This window comes from Galleria mellonella, unplaced genomic scaffold (assembly GCF_026898425.1).
Source record: "Galleria mellonella isolate WM207_F2 unplaced genomic scaffold, CSIRO_AGI_GalMel_v1 utg117, whole genome shotgun sequence".
Classification (NCBI taxonomy): Eukaryota; Metazoa; Arthropoda; class Insecta; order Lepidoptera; family Pyralidae; genus Galleria; species Galleria mellonella.
In genome coordinates this window covers 10,258,085-10,273,500 of record NW_026441980.1, presented here as the reverse complement: position 1 = coordinate 10,273,500, position 15,416 = coordinate 10,258,085, and the positions used below count along the sequence as shown (strand labels likewise).

At 29.8% G+C, this 15,416-nt stretch overlaps 1 protein-coding gene across 1 annotated transcript; it reads left to right on the top strand.

Moving 5' to 3' along the window:
• The first annotated feature begins 3,656 nt into the window (after window positions 1-3,656).
• On the top strand, window positions 3,657-12,744 carry LOC113511768 (GTP-binding protein Di-Ras2). Its single transcript, XM_026895485.3, has 4 exons — window positions 3,657-4,157; window positions 6,431-6,526; window positions 6,836-7,096; window positions 8,156-12,744. Exons 1-4 carry the CDS (start codon window positions 4,020-4,022, stop codon window positions 8,288-8,290), a joined length of 630 nt encoding a protein of 209 aa, XP_026751286.1. The 5' UTR covers window positions 3,657-4,019; the 3' UTR covers window positions 8,291-12,744.
• The last annotated feature ends 2,672 nt before the right edge of the window (window positions 12,745-15,416 follow it).

Genomic DNA, 15,416 nt, shown 5'->3' with positions numbered 1-15,416 from the left:
GGTACAGAGATACTCAGATATGCTAGATTTCATATCGTTTGCTAGAATTTTCAAATTAATCCGACGTAAATTGTTTTATTTACAGGTGACTTTGACGGTGACGATTAGTACTATATTTTTTTAATAGATGAAAATAGAATGGTAACCCATCTTCCCCTGCGCTAATGGAATACGCTGGCGGGGTACCTGTGAGTGATGATAGGTGAAATAAAAAGGCAGGTCAGTTAGTCAATCGTGATAAATACACCTGGAAATCAGCACGACAGTTTCCAGGGGGGACCATGTGGAAGTCGACCTGACAAAGTATATTGCTAGGAATGTGACTGGTAGTTCGCATTACTAACAATCCCTTCCATACTGATTACTATAATATATATAGTTTTAATGTCGTTGTAAGTTGATATTTCAAAGTGCGGTGTGAGTGCTACCTTAACTTCATGGACTATCCAGGGTTAAGGCATATGACAAATAAATGCGCATTTACCGCTAAAAAAATCGCATTTGCTGTGGCTCCACAGTTCCAAGGCACGTCCCTTAACATCTCTAAAAGTATTGGGATCCTTGGTGTCGACATCACTAGTGATGTACAGTTCCGTGGCCATCTCGAAGATAAGGTGAAGCTGGCATCCAAAGAACTCAGTGTGCTCAACAGAGCGAAACATTACTTCACGTCGGATCAGCGATTAAAGCTCTACAAATCGCAAATCCGGCCCCACATGGAGTATTGCTGTCACTTATGGGCGGGAGCACCTAAATACCAGCTTGAACCCTTCGACTCGTTGCAACGACGAGCTATGAGAATTGTCGATGACCCCAGGCTCACAAGCGGTATCGAACCCTTAAGTCTTAGGAGAGATTTTGCCTCACTCTGCGTATTCTACCGCTTATACAACGGATTGTGCTTAGAGGAATTGTTTGTCCTCATGTCCTACAGCCTCAATGGTCGCGTACTGCGCGGTTTCAGAGATGATTCCTCCCACGAACACTCAGATTATGGAATGATCTCTCTGCCGAGGTTTTTTCAAGAGCCTACAGCATGGGGTTCTTCAAAAGGGGGGTAAAGAGGTTTCTTCAGGATCGGCAACGCGCGCGTAATACCTCTGGTATTACAGGTGTTTATAGGCTACGGTAACCACTTACCATCAGATGGGCCGTATGCTTGTTTGCCACCTCAGTGGTATAAAAAAAATTGCTTTTTTACATTGCCCCTGTCTTCATATATTGCATTTAAATTCCAAATAATCTATGAATTTATATAGGTAGGTAGGTAGATATTTAAATCAGTTATTTGCCCAATACTTATCAGTCATACCAGGTCACTTATTCGACTTGAGCAACATGGTTTCTAAGAAAAAAATCGATGATTTGATTGATGATGAGATTGCATAATGGCATTCAAATTGATGCTGTATATACTGATTTCGCAAGCGCATTCGATAGCGTAAATCATCAAATACTAATTAATAAGTCAGTATGGAATTGATGATTGTCAATTGCGCTGGTTTTCGTCATATCTGGTCAATCGTGAACAAGTGGTAGTTATTAACGGATATAAATAAAAAAAAATTATTGCAACTTCTGGAGTACCGCAAGGTTCATACTTGGACCCTATTTTATTTTTGCTTTTCATCAATGATATAATTGACAGCATCCATCATTGTCAGTGTTCACTGTTTGCAGATAACATGAAAATTTCCCGTGAAATTCTATTACCTTCTGATATCGAACTGCTGCAGAGTGGTCTCGATCGGGTTTATCAGTGGTGTAGGAAAAACCATATGTTCCTTGACGCTTCGAAATCTCAACATGTACGCTTTACTAGAAAGAGAAAGAAATTGAAAGCTTATTAAACTATTAACAATACGAAAATTGCTGTTGTAGATCAGGTTTGCGATCTCGGAGTGATTTTGGATGGTAAACTAAGCTTTATTCCTCACTTTGATTATATTGTGGCTAAGGCTGCTAAAATGCTAGGTTTTATTAAACTAAATACAGAAGAATTTAGGCACTTGTCTTCCAAAATATTTTTATTCAATACGTTGGTCAGAAGCATTTTGGAATTTGCTAGTGTTATTTGGAACCCATGTTACAAAATTCACTCGGATCGGATCAAGTTACTTCAATGTTCATTTACAAGACAATTGGTGCGAATCTCCTCTGGACTAAGCAACAGATGTTCCTACGAGGGTAGGTTAATGATCTTTAAGATGTTTTCTCTCCACGAGCTCAGGCGTATACTAGATTTGATATTCCTTCAAGCGATAGTAAATGGATCATCAATGTGCCAAGGGCTATTAGAACCCATAGACATATGTGTCCCTAAATTAAATGCCCGTAATAAATGCAAAGCTGTCTTTAAAATCCTCAGACATAAAACTAATTTAGAGTTACATGCTTCTGTCTCAAGGTTGATCAATACGTACAATTCCTATAAAGAGTCCCTGAATCTTAATATATTTCACGTCCACCCCAAGTCATTCAAGAATAAAATATTAAAAATTCTTTCATAATGCTACCATAATTTTTTCACAATTAATAATTTTAATTCTGTGTGCATTGTTTTAATAATCTATGTTTTAAGTATTGTTATGTTATCCCTTGTATGTTTTTTTATTGTTTAGTTGGTGTCAGTTTTGTTAATATGTAATCGATGACTTAAGAAAATGTTGTGTACATCTGTAATTAGTGTAAATGCAAGATGTAAGCCCTGTATATCAATTAAAATTAATATCTGTATTTACATTGTGGATTTACATTTTCAAATAAATAAATAAAGACTGTGTTTGACTATGTTGTCCTTGAATGTGTTGCATTCACAATAGGGATTTTGACGTTCTACATACTTGTATTACTGCTTTCGTAAGTAAGTCTAGTATTTTAGTTATTTGTGTTGTTAGTTTTGTTGTATCTTAAAAAGTTCTTACCAGAGGGAGACTTTGTACAAAAGTCGATTGCTTGGGTACCTCTGTCCCATTCGTGTTTCAACCGTGAAGCAGTTGTGTTTGCATAACTGTATTTCGGTTTGAAGGATGGGATATGGCGTAAAATTACAGGGTACAGAGGAATAACATCTGAGTCCTCAGGAATGAAATTAAAATTTAATAAAACTATCACAAGCTCAATAATTCCTATGCACATTGACCATGTTTGCATTCCTGTTAATTTTTCAAAATTTTAAATTATGAATATCGCTATATATGAGTGCAGTGCGTATGTAGGTGATTTAAATAATTTTTCCTTTCTTGCTCCTTTTATGATCATTTCTCATTTATTTCCTCACTAACACTCTAATAGTTTAATACAAAATTACTTCTATTTTATTAATTTATCTAATTATTATAATTATTAATTCTATTACCTTCTATTATTTCCCGTCCCGTTTCCTATTTGTTGTAAGTGGCATATATGAACTACCTAAGTTTTTTTAAGGCAACTGTCGATACCGATATATTGCATGAATACATGTATAGATAGTTGTACAGCACTATGGATATATTCATTTGGTTTTTTTTTGTTCATATTACATGTTTTATAATTTTCATGGTGCTGTTACTTCGAAAGGTAACATGCTTTTCAATTTTTATTCTCCAAATTTCGTTGATATAAGTCCAGTGCCAATTCGTATAACGTAGTAATTACTCTGTGACCATAGTCTCTCTAATCTGAGCTTCAGCTTAGACTCACAGAAAGTTTTCACCAGAGGTTCATAGCATTTTCAGTTTCATTTTATACCTATACTTACATATGTTTAGGTAATTGTGTATTGTGTTGGTCTGGTGGTTGGTGACTCTTGTTGATTTCATTCAGTTGATAGGGCGTTTTGAAAGAATTAAAAAAAAAAAAAACTAAATAATGTTTTTGTATCTAGTTACACGATAGCAATAAAATACATTTTGTAGTTTTCTTGCAGTAGGAAATGAAATGTTCTAATAATTATCATCAGTAAAATGCTCTAGATCACAATTTTGTGTATGTTATAATCAGTATTTAATTGATTCAACAAAATTCAAGAATACGTTATGCCGGAGCAAAGCAATGATTATCGTGTCGTAGTTTTTGGAGCTGGTGGTGTGGGTAAAAGCTCCCTTGTTCTTCGTTTTGTAAAAGGCACTTTTAGAGAATCCTACATTCCAACGATCGAAGATACGTACAGACAAGTAAGGACTTTTTTTTATAATTTAAATTTTATAGTTGCGAGGAATATTAATTTATATTTCATAATTTCACCTAAAAGACTATTCCTACATTTTTCAGTACATACTAAAGGAATATGTATTTATTTTAATAAAAAAATAAAATAAAAAAACTTTACCATTTACAAAATCTATTTATTATTTATCTAGATATTAAATTAGCTGGAATTATTATCTCTTTTTGATCTGAAAATAAAACAAGTGTTTTTTAAGTGTTTCTATTTTTTTTAATATAAATTTAAAAGATTAAAATAAGTGTAGTACATATAAGAGATTTCTTCTTCTTCTAACTACCATAAATCTGTTAACATTTAATGATTATTTGTACTTATAAATAACTATTACATAGTATAATCTCATTTTAGCTTTGAAAGACCAATATTATAATAATAGTATGATGATGCATTTTTCTGATTTTTAGAGCAGCTTAGCCATCAATATTTCCTTAATCTAATTTTATTTATAATTAAAAATATTGTCTACTTCACAAAAAAATACAGTTATTTAAATCTGTGCTTATAATTAGTTTAGGATTCTTTTAATTTTTTGGTATATAAACAGTTAAAAAAGGGCTCTATTCATAATAGATTTAAAAAAATATAACGAATGGATTTAAATGTATTATATGTATATTGGATAATTTACTTATTATATATTATATGGCAGTTAAGCCATAGGCTAGAGATGAGATGTGGTTATGATGAAAATAATTATATCAATTGCTCACTGAAATGTTCAGTACATTTCAGTGAGCAATTGATATAATTATTTTCATCAATATCATTGTGTCTGTCAAAGGTATGTACCTACAACATAATGGAAAATCAAATAACATATTAATATATAAGTAGAAGATAAATCTAGATATGATAAAATATATCATACAGTAGAAATGGATAATATTTGTACTACTCTAATAGCTATATATATAAAAAAGGTCATCATCCATTTCTATATCACCCATACCAGTCAGATTTCTGTATTAATTTAGATTTAGTTAATATATAATGAGAGAATATATAATATTGTAATGAAGATTATATCTTGGATTTGGATTTTATATATATAAAATATTGGTTATCCAATATATAAATATTGTTAGTAAAATATATAGATTTTGCTATTTATTACCTACACTTATCATACAGAGTTTTCATAACAAATTAATTAAGAAGTCAATGTAGTCTTCAACATTGTATTTCCAAAATGAAGACTTAGGATATTTCAATTTTATGGCACTAGTATCCTTGAATTCATTGATGGGATGCCAAAAGCCTTGACATATCTATTTGGCTTTATGCCAATAGGAATCTTATGTTATTACTTACAGCTATAATGTAGTACATATGTCCAAATATTATAGGAGTAATATGGAAGTGAAACAGGAAACTACCCAATTGAATAAACAATGAAGTCTTAACTAACTATTATTTGTAATAAAAATGCACACCTTTTTTAACTCGGATAATTAGAAACTATGTTAGCATGATCTAGATATACATATGCAAAAAATACTATAAGAGATACCTTTTTGTTATAATCTATACTCTATTTTTTTAACTTAGTAATTTTAATTAAATTACATATGATACCCATTATCATCATCATCATTATCAGCCTTTAACTGTCAACTGCCATAGGCATAAGCCTCCTCCTAGGGGGTTTTGCTAGTAGTTGCCATGCTTGGCAGGCGGATTGGCAACTGCAGTTAGGCTCTGAAGATGTTTTAAGAGGGATGCTGCTGCCCATCCTTCGCCCTCCTTATATGATACCCATATCAAAAAATATTACCGAATTTTTTATGGATTCTCATTTTAAAAATAATCAATTATGTAGTTGAATATTGAAATTGATTCAGAGGCGCCATTTTTTTAAATCTATCTCTAAAATCTAAATTTCAATATCACAAGGAAATCATTATAAGGACCAGTATCAACTAATTTTTTATAGATTTAAGTCAAAGTTATTGTTATCATGTATGCCTATGTTCAGCAGTGGACAGTTAACTCTGATATGATAATAATATTATTTGAGTTAGTGATGATACATAATGTGTGTTCATGAAATTATCAAACTAAAATATTATTCTGATAGATAGATTTACAGACACAGCACCTTAGAAAAGGCCCAGTATATATGAATTGAAAATTTTGTAACAATGCCATTTTATTTTAAAATATACATTTTAGACATTTTTTCTTTGTGATTAGTTACAGTATATACTTTTCTCTTTATAGGTAATAAGCAGCAACAAAACGATATGCACACTACAAATCACTGACACAACAGGATCTCACCAATTTCCAGCAATGCAAAGATTATCCATTAGCAAGGTAAGATATTCATTACATTTTTTCTTTATTTGTTTGTATAGTTGTAAATCCACCAGCTTGTACTTAAATCCTGCTACTCTAAAAATATATAAAAATAAATTCTGTTCTTAGGGCTCACATCATAAAACAAAGCTCTGTCCAAAATTGTTTACAGTACTGGGTCAGTAATTTGTTAAATATCAAGGACTAGCTCTACAATGCAGCTGAGTTCTGTTCACACTAACATAGAGAAAATTATATTATTATTTTAAAATTATTTTTGCATATAGTATTTTATTTATATAAAAATATATCTTGTATATTTTATAGGGTCATGCTTTTATATTGGTTTATTCTGTCAGTAGTCGACAGTCTTTAGAAGAGTTAAAACCAATATGGCAGACGATAAAAGAAATAAAGGGCACAGATTTGCCAAACATACCAGTGATGTTGGCAGGTAACAAATGTGATGAAAGCCCTGAAATCAGAGAGGTATCTGCAGCAGAGGGTCAGGCACAAGCACAAGCGTGGGGTGTCTCATTCATGGAAACATCAGCTAAAACAAACCATAATGTGACACAGCTGTTTCAGGTATTTATGAATTTTGTTTAAAAATTACTTGTTGAAAGAAATTTCTGCAGAAAATTCGATTATAAGTAAAAATCTATGTGGCAGAAAGTATAGATATTAATTAATTTTAAAATATACAAATGATACCCTTTCGTATGATACCCCACTTAGAATAGTAGGGAAATTAAAATTACTTAGAATTCTAAACAATTTAGACTCGAAAGGTTTTTTTTTATTGAATTTAAGTCTTGTACTACCACAACCTTGACAACACAAAAATAATTTAGATACACGGCAGCATATTAGGTCACTAGGAACTGGCGCTGCAGTAGCCGTCTATTATAATACACGAACTATTTAGTGCTATTTTTTTCCTTTAATAACTTAAAATTTATTTAATATAAATACATAAAATTTTAAGATCTAACTTGGCTCGATTTTACAAGCATAAATAATAATAACTTTTAAATTAACATATATTGACCTTCCAATACAAAAACATTAACTTACATATAATGTTATATACGCAAAGAAAATAAATAGCCCCATATAGGATAACTTGTATGTGAAAACTAGCCAAGTTATGTTGAGATTCAATATAACATCCTAAGTTATCTGAATTTATATAAGTAATTTGATTGTTCAAATTTAAGAAGATATATTTTTAAATAACAAACATTATAAGAGAAAAAGAAAATTACGAAATTGTTTTAAATTTATTTTAGTTGTTATGATTTTGTTTATTTATTTTAATAACTTTATTGACTAATTGAAAATATAGTACAAAAGGCGGGCTTCATGCTAGTAGCATTCTCTACCAGTCAGTTAGTCTTATAAATAAGTTTCGGGATTAACTACAAAACTTAGCATCCAATTAGAATTCAGTTCTTTCTTCTTTTTTTTTTAACTACGCTTTTCTGAATATTGGAGTTGGCTCTTTTTTTCACATTTATGTTTTTGATAGTAAATACATCTACATACATTTTTGATGGTATAGTAAATACCATACATATTTATTGGTAATTAACATGGAGAATAATCAATGAAGGAAATTATTCTAATATATTTAATTATTTACAGGAACTTTTAAATATGGAGAAAAATAGAAACGTCTCTCTTCAAGTAGACGGCAAAGGGAAGAAAAAGAAAGATAAGGTAGTAAAGGACGGTGGCGAAGCGTCAGCCAGCGGGAGGGAGAAATGTCTTGTTATGTAATTACGCTAATAAATAGTTGTGTGAGTATTCGAATACATAAGATAAAATAATTTTGATTCTAGTCATTAAATCCATGTCGCAAATGAATGAAAGCACGATATAGGATAAGTATTGTAATGCATTTAAATTAACGAAATTGTAGTACCTAATATTATTATGCCTTTTAAATAATATTGATTTCCATTTTAATGGAGCTTGAAATTACCAAATTGCATATTTTGCTATATATTAAAATTAAGTTATTTACACTAGTTACATAATAAATAATGACTGACGACGTAATAGAGATGAGACAATTCCGTATAATTGTTAGTGTGAAAATACAACGAAATAAAGGTCATTAGGTGACTAAATGTTAATAAATTTTATGGTATTAATAAATCAACAATTATTCAAGTTCATTTTTTACTAGATATTGATAAACTTTTTAATTAATACAATTCAATATTTGACATGCGTTTATCAATAATGTATTTATTAAAGTTGTTAATAATAATTTTTTATTTACATTGTATTTATATTTTTTATGTTAAGAAATGAAACAGATAATGTCATGGTGGGAAATATTATTTGTGCCAAATTGTAGATGTATGTATTTCTTGACTTTGGCTCACCAAATTATTCTTCATTTCATTATCAACAGGTTTCAATTCATTTACACAGGTTCCATTGGATTTTTATACATAACCCATTCAGATAGGGGTGCTGTGGGTCTGTCAGGAATTTTATACAGTTGCATGTCTATTTAATTATCTACAAATTGTCGAATCTACAGCTTGTTTGTTATATAATGAAGAAAATTTCGTCACATTCAATCCAAATGATCACAAATAACAAAATTTAGGAATCATGGTTTTCAGTTTTTGTATGAATTATATGTATAACAGTTTTGACCTTTCTATGATTGTATTATATTATGCACAGAAAATTATAGCAAATTACAAATACAAAAGCTACTACACAATATAAGTTCTCACTAACATTAATTCATAAATAAAAAACAAAATTAAAATAATTGAATATTAAATAGAATAAAAAAAAATTATCTCGACACAAGAGTAATTTATCAAATTAGCGAAAAGTGAAGAAATTAATTATAACTTTTAGTTGTGGTGTACCTTTTATGAATAGTAGCGTGTAAATATCATTCATTATATCATCTTGCATTCTACCATCTTTGTTAATCGTGACATAAATAGTATGGGACCAAAGTGGAAATAAAACCTGTCGATTGCAAAAAAAAAAAACCCTCAAAATAGATGCAGAATAGACGAAAATATAGCCTAATATACATATATAAAAACATAATGGAATTGTGAACTCATTTTGAAGTAGTTAAAAAAATTGCCGATGAATATTTACATAGGTACTTAATAATAAATAAATACCCAACGAACATGCTACACAGCGCTATCTAGTCCCAAACTAAGTAAGCTTATATTGTGGTTAGGCAATTTGATAGACATACACATTTTTTTTTTAAATAAAGCACTCAGTCATATTCCTTCTTAAAAGGTCGAAAACACTAGCAATTTCTCCGATGTTGCGGGTGTGGCTATAGGTGGCGGCAATCATTTTTTTTACAACTCAGGGGCAAACGAGCATGCGGCTCACCTGATGGTAAGTGACTAACGCCGCCCATGATCACCCACAACACCAACGGTATTGCAGGTGTGCTGCCGGCCTTTTAAAAAGAAATATGCTCTTTTCTTGAAAGTTATGTTGTATTACTACATTTAAGATCAAGTAAGTCACTCGTGCTGGTTTGTCCCCTATGTTATAAAAAAGACCAATATAAATATTCTTATGAATGAAAACATATAGGTATATTATATTGGAATCGAATTAGCGAGTATCAGAAGGCAACCTGTTTTATCGCTATACCACAAGGTCGTCATTTCATATTATTGTGATAACTTCGACTTAGAAAGTGAAATAAGCCTTATTTCATTAAAGTGTTCAGATCACACTTAGATTAAATGTAAACAAAATATATCTTACGATGACATTATCATTTTTTGGTTACGATTTTTAAACATGCATTAACTATTGCATTGGAACGTCGTAAACATTGTAAATTAACTCTAGTCATTATTATAAAGTAGCGGTCGCTAGTTAAAAATGCACTTTATTTAATTAATATCATTCACGACATATCCAATTAGATTTGTCCATATAATATAAAGTTTTATCTAGTCAATAACCATTACTGCGTATGTATCTCATAGTGAGGTAATGTTAATAATTCGAGTTACGGCGCCACTTAGTTCGTATTAATAAGAAATACATAGTTTGAGAAATTAATGTATTGTTAATATTGTTTCTATTGTATTTGTCTGCACAAACCCATAGAGGGTTTTGCAGTCAGAAAAAATTTTAATCGAATCAAATGGCCTTAGTTTTTTCTTGGTCATATTCTGGGTATTAATTTTCTGGTATTGCACATTAGTACCTAATACATATTACAATAATGTTTATTTTGTAGTGTAATTTGTATTGACTTATTTGCTTGTTGGTTAAAGTTGTAATTATAATAAAAATTGTTAAACACTAAACTGTTATAGCTGGACCAAAGTTGTTTGATGTTGAATGATGTAAGTTTACTATGTAGTTTATATTTTATTTCGTGCCTGTTATTATACTTTTCTCACTTGTGTTAATTTTCATCTTTACCATTTCAAATCCTATTTATTGATAAATCTATGTACTCTATACATGGTTTTTTAGAGAAACTACCACAATCTGCTAAGGTATAAAATATAACTATAAATATACAATATACTTAAATATAAATGTGTGAGAAAAAAGTATTTCTATAATAAGAACTAGGAGTTTATCATTTTGTTAAGTTTGCTCATGTGCCCGGTAGTGGAATGTTCGAAATTGTCATTAAGTAATTTCTGATAATGATTTTGAATAATTAATATTTGTTCTTACTATGTTGTTGATATAATTTAGTTATATGCACTAAACTTGTATTATTCGAAGGCGCTGAACCACCAGAGTAATGTAGTGATTTCTCTTAAAGCCTATCAACTCAAGGCCCACCGATATTACTCATTTATAACAACATCGGAAATTCCTATTAACAAAATTATAGTACTAAACTGCATTTTTTAAAGAAATAATAATTGTTTAATCACATCTTATCAAGTACGATTAAAAAATTATATAGCAATTTCGTTATAATCGAATATTAGGGGGCCTTATTATTTTGAATTTGTCAAAACTGTTTCTAAAATGTTTCAAAACCTTGATCTGTAACAAAATTAGAATGGCGTATCGCTATAATCATTATAACTATCTTTTAAGATGGTGCCCATTATATTACATGGCAATAATATAGTAGATAATAGTTTTCATCTTAGCATTGAAATGTTATAGTTATCTTGATAACTAAATAATCATAGAAACATTAATTACATAGAATAAAAATATCGCTGTCTGTTAATTTTATACAATCAAACATAAAAATTTGTTGTCGTAAGTACATAAACATAATATTTCTATAAGATTTTAAGGAAAAATGTATTATTTTGACCGTAGCCAATTGATTTTTTATACTTACCACAAATCGTTTTTCGGAACATTCGTATTGTTTAAAAATCACTTAAGAGATACCCTCATGTTCTGATTTGTTAAATTTTGTCTTAATAATAATAATTATTTATACAGAGCGTATCAGAATAAACAAAAATCATTGTTTGGTATGATCATATGAGTTATAAATGTATCTATTATTGATTTTAGTACCTTCATTCTGCTTACAATGTTAGTGTAAAGAAAAATAATGTTAAAAAAAAATCAGGATCTTTTAGAGTCATTTGAATAATTTGTTACTATGTAAAATAAATAATGCCTATATAAATTTCGTGTTGATTTATGTAATTAATGAGGTTTAATTACTTCTCAAAACTTTAAAATAATGTAATAAAATAATTTACTTTAGATCTGTCATTAATGTACTAAAAATATTTCATATAAAGTTATTTCTTGTCAATCCCTTAAGCAAGACTAAATAATTCACACCCATGTAGACTAATTAGTTATGCTAATATGTCATGCAATCCTATTTGTAATCAATAGTAAAGTAGTATAAAAGCAGCTTCTCAAACTATTGACTGGAAGCTATGTTCAAAATGAGCAAGTGTGTAGGCTGTTATTCCTAACAGTCACTCAAACAATAGTTCTAATTGTTTTATTACAACGGTTTTTGTAATGCGCTTGCAGATATTGTTAACCAATACTAGCAGTGCAGAATGTATCTTTCTACTACAAAGTTAAATTAAAATTACAAATTGCTTTATCATACACAGCTCGATCATATTTTGTATAAAATAGGTATCTATTGCTTAGAATTTCAATTGAATGTCTTCAATTATTACGATTATATTTCTGAAACAATCTTGTGACACTTCTAAGGCATCACAAAATTAAAAGAATTAAAGTACTGTTGTCGGATTTTGATTTACATACTATTTTAACATCCAACATTATCACAATCTAGATATATTTAAAGACTAGAGTCTACTTTAATTTTAAATGATGGCAAATAGTGTTTGTAACGAAATCATTTGTTTACCTATTTGCAAATTAATATCTCCAAATAGGTATACAAATAATTTCGTTCATTGAATATTTTGTACATTTCCTAAAGGCGCAAGATTACGTCTTTAAAATCAACAAATAACAAACTATTTGTTGATTTTAAACGATCCGATTAACGTCGGTTTGATTCCCATAAAAGTATCTATTCATGGTTATGCGTGTTTGTATTGGAATCCTGGCTGCCCCCCCCCCCCCCCCCACCCTGAAAAATGATCTTAAATACCCAAATATATATCTCTAAAATATATTGAAGTATATAACATGATATACTTTTTTATTCTTTGATATAACATCTAACATGGCGTTATCTTTTAATACGTTTACGTTAATTTGTTTTATTAGTAGTTTATGATTGTTTCATATATTTTATTTTACTAAAATATAAATATTTCTTGACACCTACATCATGTTCCTGTAGTAACTCTATTATCACATGCATAACTTTAGCATGTGTTAAGCATTAATATTGGAGGTTTTAACGGCGTTTGGGTTGTGAACACAAGTTCGTAGAACACTTAGTTCAAAATACACAATACCAGAGGGAGACTTTGTACAAAAGTTGTTTTCTTGGGCACCTCTATTCCATTTGCGTTTCTACCTTGAAGCAGTTGTGTTTTGCATGGTTGTGTTTCGGTTTAGAGGGTGGAATATGTCAGTGAATTTACAGGGTACAGAGGAATAACATCTGAGTCCTCAGGAATGGCAACTCATGGGAGATATCATGGACGAAACAGTATACTCTGTTATGTCCATGGTACTGCTCATGTCTATAGGCGACGGTTACCACTTTCCATCAGGTGGGCCATCAACTTGTTTGTCATTTTAAATTGCATTAAAAAAAGGTATATTGCTAGCAATAGGGATATTATACCCATCACTAATAATTCCTTTCTCTCCCTCGGTTGCCGACTAGCGATCGGTCTAAGAACATGGAACAAAAATTGATTTCGATTCCATTGACGAATTCGCTTGATACTTGCCTAGGGGCCAGAACGAAACCAAATAGAATCAACGCTACCTCTGTAGAGCTATTTAGGAGTCATACGTAATTATTTATTTATTTAATAATTTATTGTACACTTTATGCATGTAAATAATATGACAGGTAATTAAATGTCTAAAGGCGATCTTAACTGTAAAAGAAGTATCTTTTAGCAATCTTTCACCATTAATGTTAGCCTCTTACAATTATCAATTGATCTTTTTCCATTTAATCGCAAATGGTGCTGTTTATTGTAGAATAGTGCATTAAGTTTAGCGATTAGGAAATAATCATGCATGAATTTAAAATGAATCGTGCTTATTTTTTGTGTACAATAAAGAATCGTGCTAAGTAATACTATTTTTTTTAACAATTAGCAATCATGCTCGAACTTGTTTGCTGATATAGGCAATTACAATCTTCAATCTAATTTAGAGCTTTGTATTTTCAATTTTTGTTATAACATAGACTTAGTATAGTGTAGAATGTGTAGTATTTCTATTTTATATATTTAGAATATGAAAAATGAAGCGTTACAATTAGTATTCTTAATCTATGTTACAGTGTATTATTTATACTGTCAAGTTGACAATATGTACCAGGCCTGTGCCGGTTAGAACATCGTTGTTGGAATGACGTTTTTCTATGAAACTGTGTTACCACAGACATAAAATCTATCATGGCCATCTTGAATAGGTGCCACGAGAGTCAGAGTTATGGCACCATTTCCAAAATAGCGCTTCACTTATAAATATATATTTTTTAAATATTAATAAAACTAATATGTGTTTAGATAAATTACGTGGTAATAAAAAAATGTAAATAAATTCATATTCAGTATGATACAATACAAAAATAAATGACATTTTTAGCTTAATTTTCAATAGTTTTGAATCGATGAGTAAACAATTATTATAATTAATATAGTTAAGTGTAATTAAAGGTTGCATGTATTATCTAATTGATTAACATGTTCGTTTATATAGTAGCGAGGCTGATTTCTATGCAATATTAGAAATTTTGCTGAATTTGTAAAATTAACTAAAATCTATTAGTGTTCTACCTATCTTGGTTCTTACTGTTTATTGATATGAACTAAAATTGAATTGTGAGTATTATAAGTTACGAAGATGAATAGCACTTAAAATTATATACAAATAATTAATTAAAACGCCACCATTTAAAATAAAAATAATTATAATCATGTTATAGAAATAATGTTATAACTACAAATAGAGCTATTTATTTCATATGTATAATATAATATGTATATATTTTTTAGAATTGAATACGTGTTTTATTTTAGATGCTGTTTGATTCGGCACAATCCTTCCAACTATTGTTTAATACGCCAAAGAAAGTTTGTATTTGTCGCCTGGCAAAAAACTTTGATTAAATTTGTGGTAGAGTAAAATAAAGTAATTAGATATATGTATTATTTTATTGTCTATATTTTATATGCAATTGAAAAAAATATATTATGAACTAGCTAAATATTTTTATTGCAACTGCCGACATTGATATATTAGATGAAGA

Coding starts and splice junctions, on each gene's coding strand:
- LOC113511768 (XM_026895485.3), top strand. CDS start 4,020: ATGCCGGAGCAAAGCAATGATTATCGTGTCGTAGTTTTTGGAGCTGGT. Junction 4,158..6,430: donor TCGAAGATACGTACAGACAA/GTAAGGACTTTT, acceptor TTCTCTTTATAG/GTAATAAGCAGCAACAAAAC. Junction 7,097..8,155: donor ATGTGACACAGCTGTTTCAG/GTATTTATGAAT, acceptor AATTATTTACAG/GAACTTTTAAATATGGAGAA.